The sequence below is a fragment of the Piliocolobus tephrosceles genome, chromosome 8 (assembly GCF_002776525.5).
Source record: "Piliocolobus tephrosceles isolate RC106 chromosome 8, ASM277652v3, whole genome shotgun sequence".
NCBI lineage: Eukaryota > Metazoa > Chordata > Mammalia > Primates > Cercopithecidae > Piliocolobus > Piliocolobus tephrosceles.
The window spans coordinates 98155999-98176640 of NC_045441.1; the positions used below are offsets into that span (position 1 = coordinate 98155999).

Consider the following 20642-nt stretch of genomic DNA (forward strand, 5'->3'; position numbering starts at 1 on the left):
CCCAAAAAAAAAAAAAAAAAAAAAAAAAAAAAAAAAAATGCTAAAATCAGGTTGGGTGCAGTGGCTCACACCTGTAATCCCAGCACTTTGGGAGGCTGAGGCAGGCAGATCACTTGAGGGCAGGAATTCGAAACTAGCCTGGCCAACATGGTGAAACTCTGTCTCTACTAAAAATACAAAGATTAGCTGGGCGTGGTGGTGGGCACCTGTAATCCCAGCTACTTGGGAGGCTGAGACACAAGAATTGCTTGAACCCTATAGCTCTAGCCTGGCCAACAGAGCGAGACTGTCTCAAAAAAAAAAAAAAACCAAAAAACAAAACAAAAACTACATAAAATGCAAAAATTAAGTGACATTTAAATTGTAATTGCTTTGTATTGGTAATTCACATATTAAAATTTGGGGATATTTTGGAAATATCCCCATATTAAAGAGTATTTGAGAGTAAAAATATAAAATACAGGTACATTTATTTTCTGATAGAGTTTTTTTTTTTCCCTGAGACGGAGTCTTGCTCTGTCGCCCAGGCTGGAGTGCAGTGGCCAGATCTCAGCTCACTGCAAGCTCCGCCTCCCGGGTTCGCGCCATTCTCCTGCCTCAGCCTCCCGAGTAGCTGGGACTACAGGCGCCCGCCACCTCGCCCGGCTAATTTTTTGTATTTTTAGTAGAGACGGGGTTTCACCGTGTTAGCCAGGATGGTCTCGATCTCCTGACCTTGTGATCCGCCCATCTCAGCCTCCCAACGTGCTGGGATTACAGGCTTGAGCCACCGCGTTCGGCCTCTGATAGAGCTTTTAATGTTGGACTGTGTATTTTTTCTTATCCAAAATGCCCTAGAACACTTCCTCCAATTTAAAATGATTTAAAAACTTCAAAAGTACAAACTGATGACAATTTTTTGGTAAAAATGTGTTTTTTCCAGATGGTTGTCCTTGCCATCTCAGTCAGAGCAGGCAGTGATGTCCCTGTCCAGTTCGGCTTGCCCCTTACTGCTGACGTTACGAGACCATTTACTTCAGTTGGAGCAGCAGCTTTGTTTCTCCTTATTTAAAATTTTCTGGCAAATGCTTGTAGAGAAGCTGGATATATACATCTACCAAGAAGTAAGTAAGAATAGACTGTCTTTGGGCTGTGATAATAAAGACAAGCATTATATGAATTATTATTTGTTTCAGATAATTCTTGCTAATCACTTCAATGAAGGAGGAGCAGCCCAGCTGCAGTTTGATATGACTCGGAATCTTTTCCCTTTGTTTTCTCACTATTGCAAGAGACCAGAAAATTATTTTAAACAGTAAGCTCAACATTTAACAATTAATATTAATGTATCAAATTGTTACAGGAGGCTAACTCCTTTTAACTTTAGGGTTCTGGAGATGTTTGGGTGGGATAAGATCAGTTGAAGTTTTAAAACATTGTCTACTGTATGTTTACAGCACAATGGGGAAACCAAAATGATAGATGTGACCCATGATCTCAAAAAGTTTCAGAACTAGATATAAATTATATGTTGGGTTTTGTTTTCTAGTATTTGGTTTAATGCTTCTAGTTGCTTGGTTACTGGAGGAATAAATCGAAAATGAAAAAAAGTTGTGCCCTATTCACTAAATATAAGAAATTACAGGGCCGGGTACGGTGGCTCATGCCTGTAATCCCAGCACTGGGAGGCCGAGACGGGCGGATCACGAGGTCAGGAAATCGAGACCATCCTGGCTAACATGATGATACCCCCATCTCTACTAAAAATACAAAAAAAAAAAAAAAATTAGCCAGGCATGGTAGTGGGCGCCTGTAGTCCCAGCTACTCAGGAGGCTGAGGCAGGAGAATAGCGTGAACCTGGGAGGCGGAGCTTGCAGTGAGCCGAGAGTGTACCACTGCACGCCAGCCTGGGCAACAGAGCAAGACTGTCTCAAAAAAACAACAAAAATTACAAATATGTTTAATAACTAATAGGCCAGGCCTGAAAGAAATTTGTTTCCTTAAACATTTGACATTAATTTTGGTTCTAACTGTAATTATAGTTTGAGAATTTGTTGATATAAAATTTAAATTATAGGCCAGGCATAGTAGCCCACACCTGTAATCCCAGTACTTTGGGAGGCAAAGGTGGGAGAATTGCTTGAGGCCAGGTGTTTGAGACCAGCCTGGGCAACATAGCAAGACTCCATCTCTACAAAAAGTATTAAAACGAACAAACAAAAAGCCAGATATGGTGGTATGGACCTGTAGTCCTAGCTACTTGGGAGACTGAAGCTGTAGTGAGCTATGATCATGCAATGGGACTCCAGCCTAGGTGACAGAGCAAGATGATGTCTCAAAAAAAAAGTAAAATTTAAACTGTGCTTGGGTTTTGTGAGGTTATAAAGCATTCCTTTTAAACTTGTAAAATGAAAGCTTATGTTTACATGTTTCATATGACAGTTTTTAAAATTTAATGTTCTTTCTGCTGCTTTCATTTTATCCCTTATTTTTGTCTTTTCCCGTATTCTAATCTACCTAAAGTTATAGCCATATTTAATATAGTATTAATATCAAGTATTGTGTTTAGGGAAATAATGGATACATATTGAAACAGGGATCCTATTACCTTGATCTAAAGAAATAGAAACTCTGCACCTGTGTAGTCTTACCATGTTAAAAGAACCAAATAATAAATCCATAAGTATTTTTATAGAGAACATGAGGACCAGCAGTACAGAGAAGCTGTTTAGGATTCTCAAAATTGTTATAATATGGTTGATGCAGATAATGGAGATCTCATTTACCTCCTTTGTTTTCCCTAAACAGTATAAAAGAAGCGTGTATTGTTTTGAATTTGAACGTCGGTTCTGCACTACTCCTGAAAGATGTACTGCAGTCAACTTCAGGGCAACTTCCTGCCACAGCAGCATTAAATGAAGTTGGAATTTACAAACTGGCTCAACAAGATGTTGAGATTCTACTTAATTTGAGGACAAATTGGCCTAATACTGGAAAATAATGTCTTTCAGAAAAACGTTTTCTTGGTTTTTGTTTTTAAGAGGAAGCCAATTCGATTTCAAGTTATATGATGAAATTCTGAATTAATGAAACTGGAAAACTTTATAGGATTAATTATCTTGGATTTATGGTGTTATTAAAATGCTGACCATATTTCCTTCATCCTCTTGTTCCTAAGGAAACAAAAACAGAAAACAAAACAATGAAAACTCATTCTATTTACAAGTATAAATGCTGAGTATGTCTGTTGAAGACAAGAGCAGAGATATTAAATTATAACCAACTTTCAATTTCCTGTGCTAATTAAGGAAAATTCTGTTGTGGATAATCAAACATAGCCAATAAACTTTTTAAAATTTCACTTTGGAATGTATATTTTAATTGAGGCACCTGTATCTAGTTTGAGAATTCACTATATTTCCTTAAGAAAACTGGCAGGGCACAGTGTCTCATTCCTGTAATTCCAGCACTTTGGGAGACTGAGGTAGGAGAATCGCTTGAGGCAGGAGTGCGAAACCAGACTGGCCAACATGTCAAGACCCTGATGCATGCCTATAGTTCTAGCTACTTGGGAGGCTGAGGTGGGAGGATAGCTTGAGCCCAGGAGGTCAAGACTACAGTGAGCTGTGATTGTGACACTGCACTGCAGCCTGGGCAAGTGAACAAGACCCTGTCTCTAAAAAAAAAAAAAAAAAAAACAGCAACAACAAAAAAAAAAAAAACACATTGTGAGATGGTGAATAAGATAGGATTGTTCTTCTTTCTCACAAATGTCCTTCTATTTTAAATGCTTCCTAGTTTCATTCTGTCTGACAATGGGCAACCTTTTCTTTCTGGATGAAACATTTCAGGCCATGGCACTCTGACTCAAACATTCCCACGTGGTAGGGAATGTAATTAAACATTTTTATTATTTATGTAACTGATGAGACAAAAATCTCAAGTTTCTTTTTTCTTGTAACTTTTCCTTGACCTTGGGCTGTATTCAATAATAGCTTCTTGATTAATAAAATCTCAGAGTAAAACTTCTTAAAAAATTGAGCTAGATTCCCTGGAAACTTTCTACAACTATTAAATTTTATGCCAGTGGTTTTTCTGACTTAGCAGTGGGTTAGTACTTTTAATCCTGTAATATCTCAAAATCTAAAATTAGGCCGGGTGCGGTGGCTCACGCCTGTAATCCCAGTACTTTGGGAGGCCAAGGTGGGTGGATCACCTGAGGTCAGGGATTTGAGACCAGCCTGACCAACATGGAGAAACCCTGTCTCTGCTGAAAATACGAAATTAGCAGGGCGTGGTGGCGCATGCCCGTAATCCCAGCTACTCAGAAGGCTGAGGCAGAAGAATCGCTTGAACCTGGGAGGCGGAGGTTGCCATGAGCCAAGATCACACCACTGCACTCCAGCCTGGGCAAAAGAGTGAAACTCTGTCTCAAAAAAAAAAAAAAAATTTAAAATTATCAGACTAATATGCAGCCTATGCTACTGATAAACATTGACTTTGTGATAATTTTGAGGAAATATTTTGAGCTAAATTGTATTAGTATGTATTTTATAGAGAGAGTTTCCAGCTAGTGTGTTGAGCTCAAAGTGTCTCTGTTAGTTGTCCCAGCATAGTGGTGATTCTTCACCTCATCCTTTGAGAATTGCTGGGGCTTCCTATTTAGAATGGAGCTGGCTGGGCGCAGCCCATTACATGCCTGTAATCCCAGCACTTTGGGAGGCCGAGGCAGTGGATCACTTGAGGTCAGGAGTTCAAGATCAGCCTGGCCAACATGGTGAAACCCTGACTCTACTAAAAATACAAAAGTTAGCTGGGCCTGGTGATGCACATCTGTAAGCCCAGCTACTGGGAAGCTGAGGCAGGAGAATCGCTTGAACCTGGGAGGTGGAGTTTGCAGTGAGCTGAGATACTGCCACTGCACTCCAGCCTGGGCAACAGAGCGAGACTCCATCTCAGAAAAAAAAGAAAAAAAAAAGAATGAAGCTGCCTCCGGAGCTTCCTCTCTAACCCCAGCATTTTCCCCTCCTATTCCCGAACTTAGAGACTTTACTGTCAGCCTTCCCTGTCCTCACTTTCCAGTCAGCTGAAAGTTTCAAGGGAACAAAATATTTCTTTCAAAAGATAGGAACCTATTTTAAAAGGTATTGTGTTTCCTTTTTTTTTTTTTTTTTTTGAGACGGAGTCTCGCTCTGTCGCCCGGGCTGGAGTGCAGTGGCTGGATCTCAGCTCACTGCAAGATCCGCCTCCCAGGTTTACGCCATTCTCCTGCCTCAGCCTCCCGAGTAGCTGGGACTACAGGCGCCCGCCACCTCGCCCGGCTAGATTTTTGTATTTTTTAGTAGAGACGGGGTTTCACCATGTTAGCCAGGATGGTCTCGATCTCCTGACCTCGTGATCCGCCCGTCTCGGCCTCCCAAAGTGCTGGGATTACAGGCTTGAGCCACTGCGCCTGGCCAAGGTATTGTGTTTCAAAATCATGCCACCTTATTAAAATATTTGTCACTTAAAAATAAACTTACACTTCCTCCTTGAATTTATCCAAAGTTATTATATGTCCATCATCTTTTAAATCTCCATCTTCAGTGTATAGACCCAGAGTTTTTAGGGCTGTAAAATAATAAGAAATTAAGTGAGAATTTTACAAAGTGAGAAGTATTTTCTGCTAGAAAAATATTATGGAATGACCACAAACTATTACCTCAATTTGTAGAACGTACTGACCTTCTTTATACTGCACAAATGATATGGTGCCTCTGCCTGAGGAGTCCATCATCTCAAACATGGCCACAATGTTAGAGTTATCCATAAAGAAAGGAAATGCTACGCCTGTTACTTTTGCAATTCTCAGTCGTTCCAATAGAGATATTAAATATTCTCTTGGTTTTTCTGCAAAAGAATAGTTCCAGCTGTTTCTGATACAAAACTAAAATATGTCACAAATAGAAGTAGTCATTTAACAATTATTAAACAGCTATAGCAAAGGCACTGTACTAGGCACTGGGGACAAAGGCCTTACTTTTCATGAAACAGTCCAACAAGAAGGTAAGACATTGAATACTTAAATAATTACATATACAAATGCCCTATCTCAGATGATTGAATACAGAGACTGGACCTGGGCATTTTTTAGAAAAACTCCCCAAGTGACTATAAGTTGCAGACAGGGTTGAAAACCAAAAAGATAAAGGGAACAGCATAATGCAGGGAAGAAGTTGGCCACCTAAAGAATTGATAAGATATAAATAATAGGCTGGGCATGGTGGCTCATGCCTGTAATCTCAGCACTTTGGGAGGCTGAGGAGGGTGGATCACCTGAGGTTGGGAGTTTGAGACCAGCCTCACCAACATGGAGGAATCTCATCTCTACTAAAAATACAAAGTTGGCCGGGCGAGGTGGCTCAAGCCTGTAATCCCAGCACTTTGGGAGGCCGAGACGGGCGGATCACGAGGTCAGGAGATCAAGACCATCCTGGCTAACACGGTGAAACCTCGTCTCTACTAAAAAATACAAAAATCTAGCTGGGCGAGGTGGCGGACGCCTGTAGTCCCAGCTACTCGGGAGGCTGAGGCAGGAGAATGGCGTAAACCCGGGAGGCAGAGCTTGCAGTGAGCTGAGATCCGGCCACTGCACTCCAGCCTGGGTGACAGAGCGAGACTCTGTCTCAAAAAAAAAAAAAAAAAATACAAAGTTAACCGGGCATGGTGGCGCATGCCTGTAATCCCAGCTACTCCGGAGGCTGAGGCAGGAGAATCACTTGAACCTGGGAGGCGGAAGTTGCAGTGAGCCAAGATCACGCCATTGCACTCCAGCCTGGGCAACAGAGCGAGACTCTGTCTCAAAAAAAAAAAATTTTTTTAATATATGTATATATACACACACACATACACACATACATACATATATATAATAAAAACAGAGTGATAAATATGGTCCTGTAATTAGGAAGCATATGTATTCATTTCTAACATAAAATCTATTTGGATAAATATTCTGTAGTTTAAACAATTTTAAAAATGAAAAATCAAGATCAACTTACTTTTCAGAAATAGTGCAGAACAATCATGATGAAGCCACTACATGAAGTTGTGATAGAGCAGTTTGGATGGTATATACCACTCCTGTTGCTTGATCATGTTATCATTTCAATTTAAGCTTTACTCTTACTTTAAGTTAGAGACAGGATCTTGCTATGTTGCCCAGACCAGTCTCGAGCTCCTGGGCTCAAGCAGTCCTCCTACCTCGGCCTCCCAAAACGTTGGGATTTATAGGCATGAGCCACGATGCTTGGTCAATTCATGTTTTCTTTAAAAAATTTAAGTTATGGCTGGGCGTGGTGGCTCACACCTGTAATCCCAGCACTTTGGGAGGCTGAGGCGGGAGGATCAGGAGGTCAGGAGATCGAGACCATCCTGGCTAACACAGTGAAAGAAACCCTGTCTCTACTAAAAATACAAAAAATTAGACTGGTGTGGTGGCGGGCACCTGTAGTCCCAGCTACTTGGGAGGCTGAGGCAGGAGAATGGCGTGAATCCGGGAGGCAGAGCTTGCAATGAGCTGAGATCGCACCACTGCACTCCAGCGTGGGTGACAGAGTGAGACTTCATCACAAAAAAAAAAAAAAAAAAAAATAAGTTACATCATTACTGAGAATTTCATGTTTATAAAAGTAAAAAAGTAAAATGAACCCATCACCAACTTCAACTGTTATTAAAATGTGTGGCCAATCTTAATTGATTATAGCCCTATCCACATCAGTTTGTGAGGAGCAAAGTTAATCTTGTTTGTGCCCTAATTGAAGAGGACTGACAATTAACAGCATAAACAATAGCCCAAACCATCTCAGTTGGTTCATTTTATGCTATTCTGACTTAAAAGGTTAAGCAAACTTTCCACTCAATCAGTACTAAAACCAATGCACCAGATCAGCTGCAGACAAAAAAGGACAGCTTTCAATGGAAAATTTTAAACGTGGGCTCAAGATCCTGAAGCAGTTCTTCAAAGAACTGTTAACAGGAGATGAAACATGGTTCTACGGTGTCATCCTAAAGACAAACTCAATCAAAGCAATGGCTACCAAGAGGTGACATGGTCCAGTCAAAGCACAAATCAACCAGTCAAGAGCAAAGGTCATGGCAACACTTTTTTGGGATGCTCAAGGCATTTTGCTTGTTGATTTTTTGGAGTCCCAAAGAATGATAGCATCTGCTTATTATGAGAATGTTTTGAGAAAGCCAAAGCTTTAGTTTAAAAAAACCCAGGAAAATTTCACAAGAAAGTCCTTCTCTACCACAGCAATGCTCCTGCTCATTCCTCTCATGGAACAGGGCAATTTTACAAGAGTTTCAATGGGAAATCATTAGCATCCACCTTACAGTCCTGATTTAGCTCCTTTTGACTTTTTTGTTTCCTGATCTTAAAAAAACCTTTAAAGGGCACCCCTTTTTCTTTATGATGTAAAAAAAGACTGCACTGACGTTGTTAAATTTCCGGGGCCCTCAGAGTTCTTTAGGGATGGACTAAATGGCTAGTATCATTGTTTACAAAAGTATCTTGAATTTGATAGAGCTTATGTTGAGAAATAATTTTTAGTCTTTTAATTCCATTTTTCCATGGACTTTTTGAAGTCCCTTTATATGTATTTTTTCATGGTGAGAACACTGATAATCTACTCTTTCAGCAATTTTCAAATATATATATTAACTGTAGTCACCACGATAATACAGTAGGTCTCTTGAACTTACTCCTCTTTTGTCTAAAATTTTGTGTCCTTTGGCCAACATCTCCCCAATGCCCCCGCCCTCTGGCTCTTGAGCATCATTTTCCTCTTTTTATGAGTTTGACTTTTTCAGATTCCACATATAATTAAGCTCATGAGGTATTCTTCTGTACCTGATTTACTTAATGTCTTCTATGCTCATCCATGTTGTTGCAAATGACAGGATGTTCGTCTTTTTTGTAAGACTGAATAGTATGTCATTGCGTATATATCACATTTTCTTCATCCATTCATCCATGGACACTTAGGCTGATTCTATATAGTGGCTATTGTGAATAGTGCTGCGATGAATACGAGTGCAGGTATTTCTTCAACATACTGATTTCATTTCCTGTGGATACATACCCAGTGGTGGGAACGCCAGATAAGTTCTATGTTTACGTTTTTGAGAAACCGCCATATTGTTTTCCACAATGGTTGTACTAATTCACAATCCCACCAGTGGTGTACAAGGGTTCGCTTTTCTCCACATCCCTGCCAACACTTGAAATCTTTCATCTTTCATTAGTGTTTTAGAGATGGGGTCTCATTATGTTGCTCAGGCTGGTCTTGAACTCCTGGACCCAAGTGATCCTCCTGCCTTGGCCTCCTGAGCAGCTGGGACTACAGGCATGTGCCATCATGCTCAGTTATCTTTTGTTTTCTGATAATACCGTTTCTAACAGGTGTGAGATGGTATCTCATGGTGGTTTTATTTTGCATTCCCTTGGTTAGTGATACTGAGCATTTTTTCATATACCTGTTGGCCATTTCTATATCTTCTATGGAAAAATGTCTATTTATGTCCTTTGCCCATTAAATTTTTTTTTTTTTTACTATTGAGTTATTACATGTTTTGGATATTGACCCCTTATCAGACACATAGTTTGCAAATATATTCTCCCATTCCATAGGTTGTCTCTTCACTCAGGTTATATTTTTGAATCTTTTAATTTATAGGTTTCCACTCCATCTTTTTCATCCCTGGGAATTTATGTGTTGAAACCAGAAGTAGACTTTTAAATCTAATATTGTGCCTTGCTGGTACAAATATGCTCTAGCAATAAATAGGCTAGTAAAGGCAGTCACATTTTGTATGAAATCTTCTGTTTCTTCTTTCTGGACCATATATCAAATTCAGAAACTGGAAAAAGACCAACTTTGAATTTCAACTCACTACATTTCATTTTAAAGCTTGAATAAGTAAATAATGCTAATGGAACTTGGTGTACCACTTTGATGAAAATCCAAACCAGGCTTATTGTGTATCCTTTAGGCTGCATGGGATGTTACAATGTTTATGTTTGGAGACTACAATGTATACTCTACCTGCTTTTAAAAATGTTTTGAAAATGATCACAACATAAATATATATAATAAAGACAGAACCTTTTTAAAACATGAAAGGCAGAGCCAAATGTTACTAACCACCTATGTTACATAAATGTCAGCAGACATAAAAAAACAATTCTTCAAGGGATACAACATTCAGGTTCAACTTCTTAATGATAATAGCTAATTGACTTCCTATGTTACATAAAATGTCAGCTGATATAAAAAACAATCCTTCAAGGGATACAACGCTTAGGTCCAACACCTTTTTTTTTTGAGACGGAGTCTCACTCTGTCACCCAGGCTGGAGTGCAGTGGCTTGATCTCAGCTCACTGCAAGTTCCGCCACCCGAGTTTACGCCATTCTCCTGCCTCAGCCTCCCGAGTAGCTGGGACTACAGGCGCCCGCCACTTCGCCCGGCTAGTTTTTGTTTTTGCATTTTTTAGTAGAGATGGGGTTTCACCGTGTTAGCCAGGATGATCTTGATCTCCTGACCTCGTGATCCACCCGTCTCGGCCTCCCAAAGTGCTGGGATTACAGGCTTGAGCCACTGCGCCCGGCCGGGTCCAAAATCTTAATCATGATAGCTAACTGAGCCCTTACTATATGTCTGGTATTATGCAAAGCATTTTCTATGGATCACTTCATTCACTTCTCACAACAGTCACTTGTTCAAGGCCACACAGCCAGTATGAATCCAGGTAATGTGCTTCTAAAGCTTGCAGACTTTACCATACTCTACTACAATGGAAGCATCTTTAATGGTGAAATTTAGTCAGTCATGATGGTCTCTATTGAGTTTTTTCTCAATAGCTTTCAAATTCATTTTACTCTACCAATCCCACAGCAATCTCTCTCATTTGGGTTACTGTTGATATAATTGTCTAATTTTATTAAAGCCATCCCTAAAAATTCATATTCCCTCCTTATATAGCATAGAATTGTCACTGTAAAATGGCAGCACGGCCAGCAACCGTGTCTGTGTGTATATATATACACACATACCCATATGTACACACATATATATATACAGTATATATATATACACATATACACAGTATATATAAAAATATATATACTCTATTAGTATGTTTTCATGCTGCTGATAAAGACATACCTGAGGCTGAGTAATTTATACAGGAAAAAGGGTTTAATGGACTTACAGTTCCACATGGCTGGGAAGGCCTCACAGTCATGGTGGAAGGCACGAAGGAACAAGTCATGTCTTACATGAATGGCAGCAGGCAAAGAGAGACCTTGTGCAGGGAAACTCCCATTTTTTTGTTTGTTTGTTTTTTTGAGACGGAGTCTCGCTCTGTCGCCCAGGCTGGGGTGCAGTGGCGCAATCTTGGCTCACTGCAAGCTCCACCTCCCAGGTTCACGCCATTCTCCTGCCTCAGGCTCCTGAGTAGCTGGGACTACAGGCTCCTGCCACCATGCCTGGCTAATTTTTTTGTATATTTTTAGTAGAGACTGGGTTTCACTGTGTTAGCCAGGATGGTCTCGATCTCCTGACCTCACAATCTGCCCACCTCGGCCTCCCAAAGTGCTGGGATTACAGGTGTGAGCCACTGCGCCCAGCCAGAAATGCCCGTTTTTAAAACCATCAGATCAGGTCAGGCACAGTGGCTTACGCCTGTAATTTCAGCACTTTGGGAGGCCAAGGAGGGTGGATCACCTGAGGTCAGGAGTTCAAGACGAGCCTGGCCACCACGGTGAAACCCTGTCTCTACTTAAAAAAAAGAAAAAAAAAAAAAATTAGCCAGGCGTGGTGGTGGGCGCCTGTAATCCCAGCTACTCAGGAGGCTGAGGCAGGAGAATCGCTTGAACCCTGGAGGCAGGGGTTGCAGTGAGCCGAGATCGCGCCATTGCACTTCAGCCTGGGCAACAAAAGTGAAACTTCGTCTCAAAAAAAACAAAAACAAAAACGTGGCCATCAGATCTCGTGAGACTTATTATCACAAGAACAGCACAAGAGAGACTCGGCCCCATGACTCAATTACCTCCCACCGGGTCCCTCACTCACTGTGTGGGAATTCAAGATGAGATTTGGGCTAGGGCTACAGCCAAACCGTATCATACACACACACACACACACACACACACATTGAGATGAAGCCTCACTTTGTTATCCAGGCTGGAATGCAGTGGTGCAATCTTGGCTCACCGCAACCTTTGCCTCCCAGGTTCAAGCGATTCTCCTGCCTCAGCCTCCCAAGTAGCTGGGATTACATGGCCACCATGCCTAGCTAATTTTTGTAACACCCAGCAATTATATTTCCCAATATACCCTAGCTGAGGCAAGGTTTTCCTACCAGATTATTTCAGGTCAGGTCAGGTCTTGCTGTTAAGTGACTTATGAAACTGTTGGTTTTCAGAGCTTTCAGAATTTTGGAATTGAGAACGGGGGACTGCGTACCTGTTTCCTTAATAGTAATTGCCCAATCAAACTGTCTAGTCTTATTTTCTGCAACTCCTCTGTAATTCCAAGGTTTTCAAATTGGGACACATGTCATAATACCAGGGGCTTCACAAAGACACAGGATAAAGCTCGTGTGTCTTTCTTTTTTTTTTTTTTTTTGAGACGTAGTCTCGCTCTGTCGCCCAGGCTGGAGTGCAGTGGTCGGATCTCAACTCACTGCAAACTCCGCCTCCCGGGTTCACGCCATTCTCCTGCCTCAGCCTCCTGAGTAGCTGGGACTACAAGCGCCCGCCACCTCGCCCGGCTAGCTTTTTGTATTTTTTAATAGAGACGGGGTTTCACCAGGTTAGCCAGGATGGTCTCGATCTCCTGACCTTGTGATCCGCCCGTCTCGGCCTCCCAAAGTGCTGGGATTATAGGCTTGAGCCACCGCGCTCGGCCCACTAGTGTGTCTTTCTAAGCATCACTCATACCTTGGTGAGTAATATAAAACATTTATATTAAGAAATAGGTATATCTACAGAAGAACAGATCTCATTAATTTTTAGGACAAAACAAATGACTTCAAAGAAACTTCTTATGCCACATCAGGCTAAGGTCCCAGACACTGAATGGACAAGTCCTCTCTCCTCTGTCATTAGGAGGACTCGGGCAGGAAACTTCAACAGCACTGCATACATACTCTGCATGCCAGCCCACCCCTTCTTTAGCTTCATTACCTTCTTATTCTGGCTCAGTGTTTCCATACCTATGGTTTCCTCTCCCCAACTGTGGTGTTTATAAAGATGTTTTAAGGAATTATTATTATTATTATTGAGACAGATTCTTGCTTTGTTGCCCAGGCTGGAGTGCAGTGGCATGATCTCAGCTCACTCCAAGCTCTGCCTCCCAGGTTCACACCATTCTTCTGCCTCAGCCTCCTGAGTAGCTGGGACTACAGACGCCTGCCACCACGCCCGGCTCATTGTTTTGTATTTTTAGTAGAGACGGGGTTTCACTATGTTGGCCAGGATGGCCTCGATCTCCTGACCTTGTGATCTGCCCGCCTCGGCCTCCCAAAGTGCTGGGATTACAGGCGTGAACCACCACACCCGGCCGGAATTCTCATTATTAAAGATGGTACCCGGCCAGGCGCAGTGGCTTACACCTGTAATCCAAGCACTTTAGGAGGTCGAGGAGAGAGGATCACTTGAGGTCAGGAGTTCCAGACCAGCCTGGACAACATGGCAAAACCCCCTCTCTACTAAAAATACAAAAATTAGCTGGACGTGGTGGTTTGCATCTGTAATCCCAGCTACTCTGGAGGCTGAGGTATGAGAGTCGCTTGAACCCCAGAGGCAGAGGTTGCAGCGAGCCGAGATGTGCCACTGTACCCTAGCCTGGGTGACAGGGCAAGGGTCTGTCTTAAAAAAGAAAAGAAAAAATAGTAGTATCCATGTCTCAATTTTAAAAAACAGCTACACTATTTATGTGATAGGTATATAATTAATGTATGGGTATTCCCAGACTTCCCTTCCACTAAGGAGAATTTTGTCTTTATCTGCTTAGGTTATTTTCCCCCAATAATGCCTTCTACTGGAAAATTCTGGTGTTGCCAGATGAGTTCAAGGCTTTTTGTGCTGGAGGAAAAAAAGAATCTTCAAGATGCTAAATTGGTTGACATAGTAAAGAACTGAGAAAACCACGCAAGATAGGGAGGAGACAGAAGAGGTGGACGGGCTGAGTGTCATGGATTTGGAACCTGACAGGCTCTGCAGCTGCTGTGGAGAATACAGCTGGGAACAAGGAGGAAGGACTTTTGAGCGGTTTTACTGTGGATTATGAGTTGAAATCTTTTTGATTCCTTTCAAATTACTCTTGATTGCTGGAATGACTGTGCTTCTTTGAGTGGGATTCTGTGTGGTGACCGAGATGGCCAAATGGAGGCCTCTGTTTGTGTGTATTATAACTGTTTGAGATTCTCAGAGACTATCAGAAAGTTCATGCAGATCGGGTAACTGGGCTCATGTTGAAACTCAGAAAAATTAATTTTTCCTTCAGTTGACCCATTGGCTGCCATGGTGCTTTTTTTTTTTTTTTTTCTTCTTGAGGCAGAGTCTCGTTCTGTCACCCAGGCTGGAGTGCAGTGGCACGATCTCAGCTCACTGCAATCTCTGCCTCTGGGTTCAAGCGATTCTCCTGCCTCAGCCTCCCGAATAACTGATTATAAGCATGTGCCACCACACCTGGCTAATTTTGTATTTTTAGTAGAGACAGCATTTCACTGTGCCACGACATCTGGATAATTTTGTATTTTTAGTAGAGAGAGGTTTTCACCACATTGGCCAGGCTGGTCTCGAACTCCTGACCTCAAGTGATCTACCCGCCTCGGCCTCCCGAAGTGCTGGGATTATACGTGTAAGCCACCATGCCTAGCCTGTCTTTTTAATTTTAAATTGTTTTTGCTGTTCATATCATGTTTAAGATACCCATATTAAGGATAATCGAATGTTCCAGTTGGCCTGGGACAGTCCTAGTTTACCATGTTGTCCTGGAATAATTATTAATAGTACCTATTTTCACTCAAAATATCCCTGGTTTGGATGATAACTCATACAGTCATCTTACCCATAAAGAACTACTAAAGAAGACAGGAAATGTAAGTGTAAGTCAGTGAGGAGCATCAAAATAGCAATTTGGTAAATTCTCAAGAGAATCTGCAGATTCATAAATTGCATTCTTCTGATAAAAATTATACAACACATCAAGATGTAAAGAAAATTAGAGAATCAAGCCAAGATGTCCAATATCTAATAATTCCAGAACGATATAGGTAAGGAAAATAAGAAAAATACTTCCTAGACCTGAAAGAAAAATGTCTCCAAATTTAATAAGACCATAAAGTACCTAGAGCACAGTACATTAACAGCAACAACAACAAAACCATTCCAAGGCATATAAATATTTAGGACACCAGAGATAAGATAAAAAGACACTCCTAAAAAGTTTCCAGAAAGAATAAACTTGCCTCATACCCAGATCAAGAATCTGATGACATATGACATCAGAATTCTTCAGAGCAACATGAGAAATTAGAAGACAATGGAACAATGCCTCAAAAATTCCGAGGGCAGTATGTTCCAACTTAAAATTGTATCTACTCTTATGAGATGGAGTCTCGCTCTGTTGCCCAGGCTGGAGTGTAATAGTGAAATCTCAGCTCACTGTAACCTCCACTTTCCAGATGCAAGTGATTCTCCTGCCACAGTCTCCTGAGTAGCTAGGACTACAGGTGTATGCCACTATGCCTGGATAATTTTTGTGTTTTTATTAGAGACGGGGTTTTACCATGTTGGCCAGGCTGGTCTCAAACTCCTGACCTCAAGTGATCTGCCTGCCTCGGCCTCTCAAAGTGTTGGGAGGCATGAGCCTCCATGCGCAGCCTCCACTCTATTAAAGTTTTGAATGTAGGAATTCATATTTTTATATATGTGTGTTCCCAAAATCTTTACCCCTCAAAGCACACTCTCTCAGGAAGCCACTAAAGGATATGCTCCACCAGAAGAAAGGGGTAAAGCAAGAATGAGGGATTGCTGGCCATGCCATAAAACAAGCTCTGAACACTAGAGAGGTGAGGAGTCGTCTTAGGATCAGAGTGAGGCGAAGCTGTGAATAACCACTGTGTAGCAATCAGTCCAGACTGGAGCAGGAAGACACGGAGCTGGGGTTACGGGGATCGGGTGGTGGGGGTAATTACCCAGTGAATGCAAATGTAATGAGAGGAGAGCTGTACTGTGGCAAACGAGGGTATGGATGAATTAGTGATGATCACACAAATTTAAGCCAAAAATTTAAATATATTATTAACCAGGGAAAACAACAAGGGAAATATAATCAGTGTAGTATAAGGATTATAGATACTTGCCTAATAATATTAAAAATTCTGAATACTGAGGATATCAAAATTGTGATCTAAATTTATCTGGAAGATGGGTGTGAGTGGGAACAGGTGTATGAGGTGTGTGTTTAAGATAGCCGCATTTTCATCTTCCACAGCATAAAGCTAGTATCTAACCTAGAGGGAAAAACATTCAGCAGCAGCAATATAGGTCTGTTATTTAGAAATCTGAAGATAAATAGCAAAGAATATTGCTAGAAGAGTTGAAATTATTTTGTGCAGAAGCTGGGGATGGTGACAGGAATGCTGTTGTTATTATAAGCTTTGGAGTACTTTTCAATTTTTAAACCCCATACATCCACTTCAATAAAAATGAAATTTAAAAATGAATGTTGACATACATTTTTATGTAATGAATGTAACATATCCCTTTGTTACGATGAAGAACATTGTCTTTTTTTTTTGAGACGGAGTCTCACTCTGTCGCCCAGGCTGGAGCGCAATCTCGGCTCACTGCAAGCTCTGCCTCCCGGGTTTACGCCATTCTCCTGCCTCAGCCTCCCGAGTAGCTGGGACTACAGGCGCCCGCCATCTCGCCCGGCTAGTTTTTTGTATTTTTTAGTAGAGACGGGGTTTCACCGTGTAGACCAGGATGGTCTCGATCTCCTGACCTGGTGATCCACCCGTCTCGGCCTCCCAAAGTGCTGGGATTACAGGCTTGAGCCACCATGCCCGGCCTAACATTTGTCTTTAAGAATTTTTTTTTGAGATGGTGTCTTACTCTGTCACCCGGCCTGCGTAGCAATCTCGGCTCAATGCAACCTCCACCTCCCAGGTTCATGTGATCCTCCCACATCAGTCCCTTGAGTAACTGGGATTATAGGCACACACCACCATGTGCAGCTAATTTTGTATTTTTGGTAGAGATGGGGTTTCCCCATGTTGCCCAGGCTGGTCTAGGAACTCCTGAAGTCAAGTGATCTGCCCATCACAGCCTCCCAGAGTGTTGGGATTACAGGTGTGAGTCACTGTGCATTGGCCCATCATTTGTCTTAATAGATAATATTAGGCTGGAGTGCAGTGGCACAATCACCGCTCACTGCAGCCTCGAACTCCCAGGCTCAAGCGAGACTCCCACCTCAGCCTCCTGAGTAGCTGGCACCACAGGCATGCACCGTCATGTCTGAGATAATTTTTTTACTTTTAGTAGAGGAGTGGTCCCAGCTGTGTTGCCCAGGCTGGTTTAAGAACTCCTGGGCTGAAGTGTTGGGATTACAGGTGTGAGCCACCGCTCCCAAGGAGCTTCATGAGTAGCTGGGATTATAGGCATGCACTACCACACCCAGCTAATTTTGTGTATTTTTAGTAGAGAGGAGGTTTCACCATGTTGGCCAGGCTGGTCTCAAACACCTGACCTCAAGTGATTCGCCCACTTTGGCCTCCCAAAGTGCTGGGATTACAGGCCTGAGCCACTGCACCTGGCCTATTTTTCTATTTTTTATTTATTTATTTTTTTGAGATGGAATCTTGCTCTGTCACCCAGGCTGGAGTGCAATGGTGCTATCTCGTGCCCGGCCTCTTTTTTTTTTTTTTTTGGTTGTTTTAATACTTTAAAACAACTAGCAAGAACTTTATCATCCTATACATGATATTGGTTGGGTGTTTTTTGGCAAAGTTGGAATGTTTGGTATTTCCATTTCCTTAAGAAGCAAATGGACAATTTTGGCATTTTGGACGCTCCATATGGAGGTCGGCAAATTACAATTCTGCACCCTGGGGAGGACATAAAACCATTTTTAAATGATACACCACTCCTAAATTACAAAAGGATTCAAATTTTGTAGGGGGTTCAGATGTGTAAAAAAATGTTAGGAGAAGCCATCTCCTCTAGAACATCTATCCTACCCTATCAATTGTTTTGTTGCCAGATTCAAAACTTTGGCCGCGCACTTGGCTCACGCCTATAATCCCAGCACTTTGAGAGGCCGAGGCGTGCAGATTACTTGAGGTCAGGAGTTTGAGACCAGCCTGACCAACATGATGAAACGCTGTCACTACTAAAAATACAAAAATTAGCCCGGCGTGGTGGCGGGCGCCTGTAATCTCAGCCATTCAGGAGGCTGAGGCAGGAGAATCGCTTGAACCCGGGAGGTGGAGGTTGCAGTGAAACAAGCTCAGGCCATTGTACTCCAGCCTGAGGGACTGTTTTATTGAAGGCCACAGAGTTTATCAACAGCAGAAGGGCTCACGTGGCTGGGAGGCAGTGGAAAGCGAGTGTGTGAGAGGGGGTTTCGTGAGGGAAGCAAGCCCCGCGTGGAGGGATGGCTGTAACGGGTCATGGGGACCCTTACCCGGCCGAAAGAATAGGAGGGCACTGGTGAGGTAGCTCACCAGCTCCTTGATCCGATGCCTTTCCAAATACTCCGCGGCTTGGAGCTCCCTGTTGCTGGTCTCCATCGGTTCGCGTCCTGCTGTTGCTAGGCGACCGCCTGGCGTCCCAGCCGTGCGACTCCGCCTCCCTCGCCCTGGCGCGGTCACGTGACGCCCCTGACTCCCCTGTGGCTGCGACATGGACCTGGAATTTCTAGTGCTCAACATTCAGGGCAAGCCTGGGGAATGTAGCAGGGCAGAGAGGGCAGGTGAGGTGTGGACCAACGTCACTGTCCGTGATCCAGGCTGAGGGCTGGGCCCAAGTGCCTTTTCCCATTTCTCTCTCTGGCACCTAGCTCGGTACTTGTTGATCCAATGATTAACAAGGCTTGAAGTGCTGGCATCACAACTCAGCATGAACTAATAACAGAAGGAACTTGTGCAATTTTGAGGGTGCCCAGTGGAGAGTTCTAAGTGGCATCTTCGGTGTGAGCGGCCTGCAGGCATGGCGCTGGCCACTAGGCAGGAAGGTCTTGGCCTGTTGACTGGGTTGTGGGCCACAGAACAGCCTGGATCCTGAGCTCCAACCCCTGTTTGCTGGAGCTGGTCTTAGGAGAGGGAGACCACCTGACTGACTGACTGACTTATTTATTTATTTATTTATAGATGGATTTTCGCTCTTACTGCCCAGGCTGGAGTACAATGGTGTGATCTCGGCTCACTGCAACTTCCACCTCCCAGGTTCAAGAGATTCTCCTGCCTCAGCCTCCCAAGTAACTGGGATTACAGGCATGCATCACTACACCCTGCTAATTTTTTTGTAATTTTTAGTAGAGATGGGGTTTCACCACCTCGGCCAGGCTGGTCTAGAATTCCTATCCTCAGGTGATCCACCCACCTTGGCCTCCCAAAGTGCTGGGATTACAGGCGTGAGCCACCGTGCCTGGCCCTGACAGTTGTTTTGAGGGAGGGTCACTGAGTAAGGTGGGATGCAAGTAGCTAGGAGGGCCTCTACTCAGTCATGGGAAGACCTGAGAAACTAAAACTCTGGGCTGGGCCATCTGTCCTTGAGGGCCTGTGCCCATGTCCTTCACCCAAGAGTTAGCCCAGAAGCAGCACTTCAAGAAGGGGAATGACAAATGGTCAGTGAACATGTGAAAATATTCTAAGCTTCTTTGACAATCCAGTAAATAAAACTACAAGAAAATACCATTTCACATCTACCAGACTGATAAAGGTTATGAGGTTATGAAGCTGAACAATATCAAGTGCTGGCAAAGACGTCCACAATTAATGAGACGGTCAGTGATCTTGGGAGCATAAATTGGAACATCCACTTTGGAAAACAGTTTAGAATTTTCTTGGTAATTTAAACATGTTTCTATACTCTGACCCAGAAATTCCACTCCAAGAGCAGCTCTTGTCAGTGTACACCAGGAGACATGTACAAGAATGTTTATAGCGGCACCATTCATAATAGAAATCACTGACAACAGACCAAATACCAAGAGTAAAATGGATTTTAAAAACTATGGTATAAAGCCGGGAGCGGTGGTTCACGCCTGTAATCCCAGCACTTTGGGAGGCTGAGGCGGGTGGATCACAAGGTCAGTAGATCAAGACCATCCTGGCTAACAAGGTGAAACCCCGAGTCTACTAAAAATTAAAAAAAAAATCAGCCGAGTGTGGTGGCACATGCCTGTAGTCCCAGCTACTCGGGAGGGCGAGACAGGACAATCGCTTGAACCCGGGAGGCGGAGGTTGCAGTGAGCCGAGATTGCGCCACTGCGCTCCAGCCTGACCACAGAGCGAGACTCAATCTCAAAAACACCAAAAAAATTATGGTATATTACACATGAATACTATGAACCATTTCAACAGTCAGTTGTAGCTACTTGCAA

The 20642-nt window shown here is 42.7% G+C and overlaps 2 protein-coding genes across 5 annotated transcripts in view; one reads left to right on the forward strand and one right to left on the reverse strand.

Moving 5' to 3' along the window:
* The window catches only part of RINT1 (RAD50 interactor 1), a 37204-nt gene extending 33858 nt beyond the window's left edge, over positions 1-3346 (forward strand). The window contains 3 exon segments of the mRNA XM_023183097.2: positions 923-1103; positions 1176-1294; positions 2789-3346. Coding sequence (XP_023038865.1) covers positions 923-1103; positions 1176-1294; positions 2789-2981 — 493 coding nt within the window. The 3' untranslated portion in view covers positions 2982-3346.
* On the reverse strand, positions 787-18859 carry EFCAB10 (EF-hand calcium binding domain 10). 4 transcript variants are annotated; one of them, XM_023183100.1, is made up of 5 exons: positions 18723-18859; positions 5705-5869; positions 5503-5590; positions 3130-3153; positions 787-1093 (listed from the first exon to the last, which is right to left on the reverse strand). In XM_023183100.1, coding segments are annotated over exons 1-5 (384 nt in total). In that variant the 5' UTR covers positions 18829-18859; the 3' UTR covers positions 787-1092. The 4 variants fall into 4 exon arrangements, with proteins under 4 accessions (XP_023038868.1, XP_023038867.1, XP_023038866.1 ...); XM_023183099.1 differs by lacking the exon at positions 3130-3153 and having other exon boundaries at positions 1048-1093; positions 18723-18828; XM_023183098.2 differs by lacking the exon at positions 787-1093 and having other exon boundaries at positions 3117-3153; positions 18723-18828.
* Between the last annotated feature and the right edge of the window lie 1783 nt (positions 18860-20642).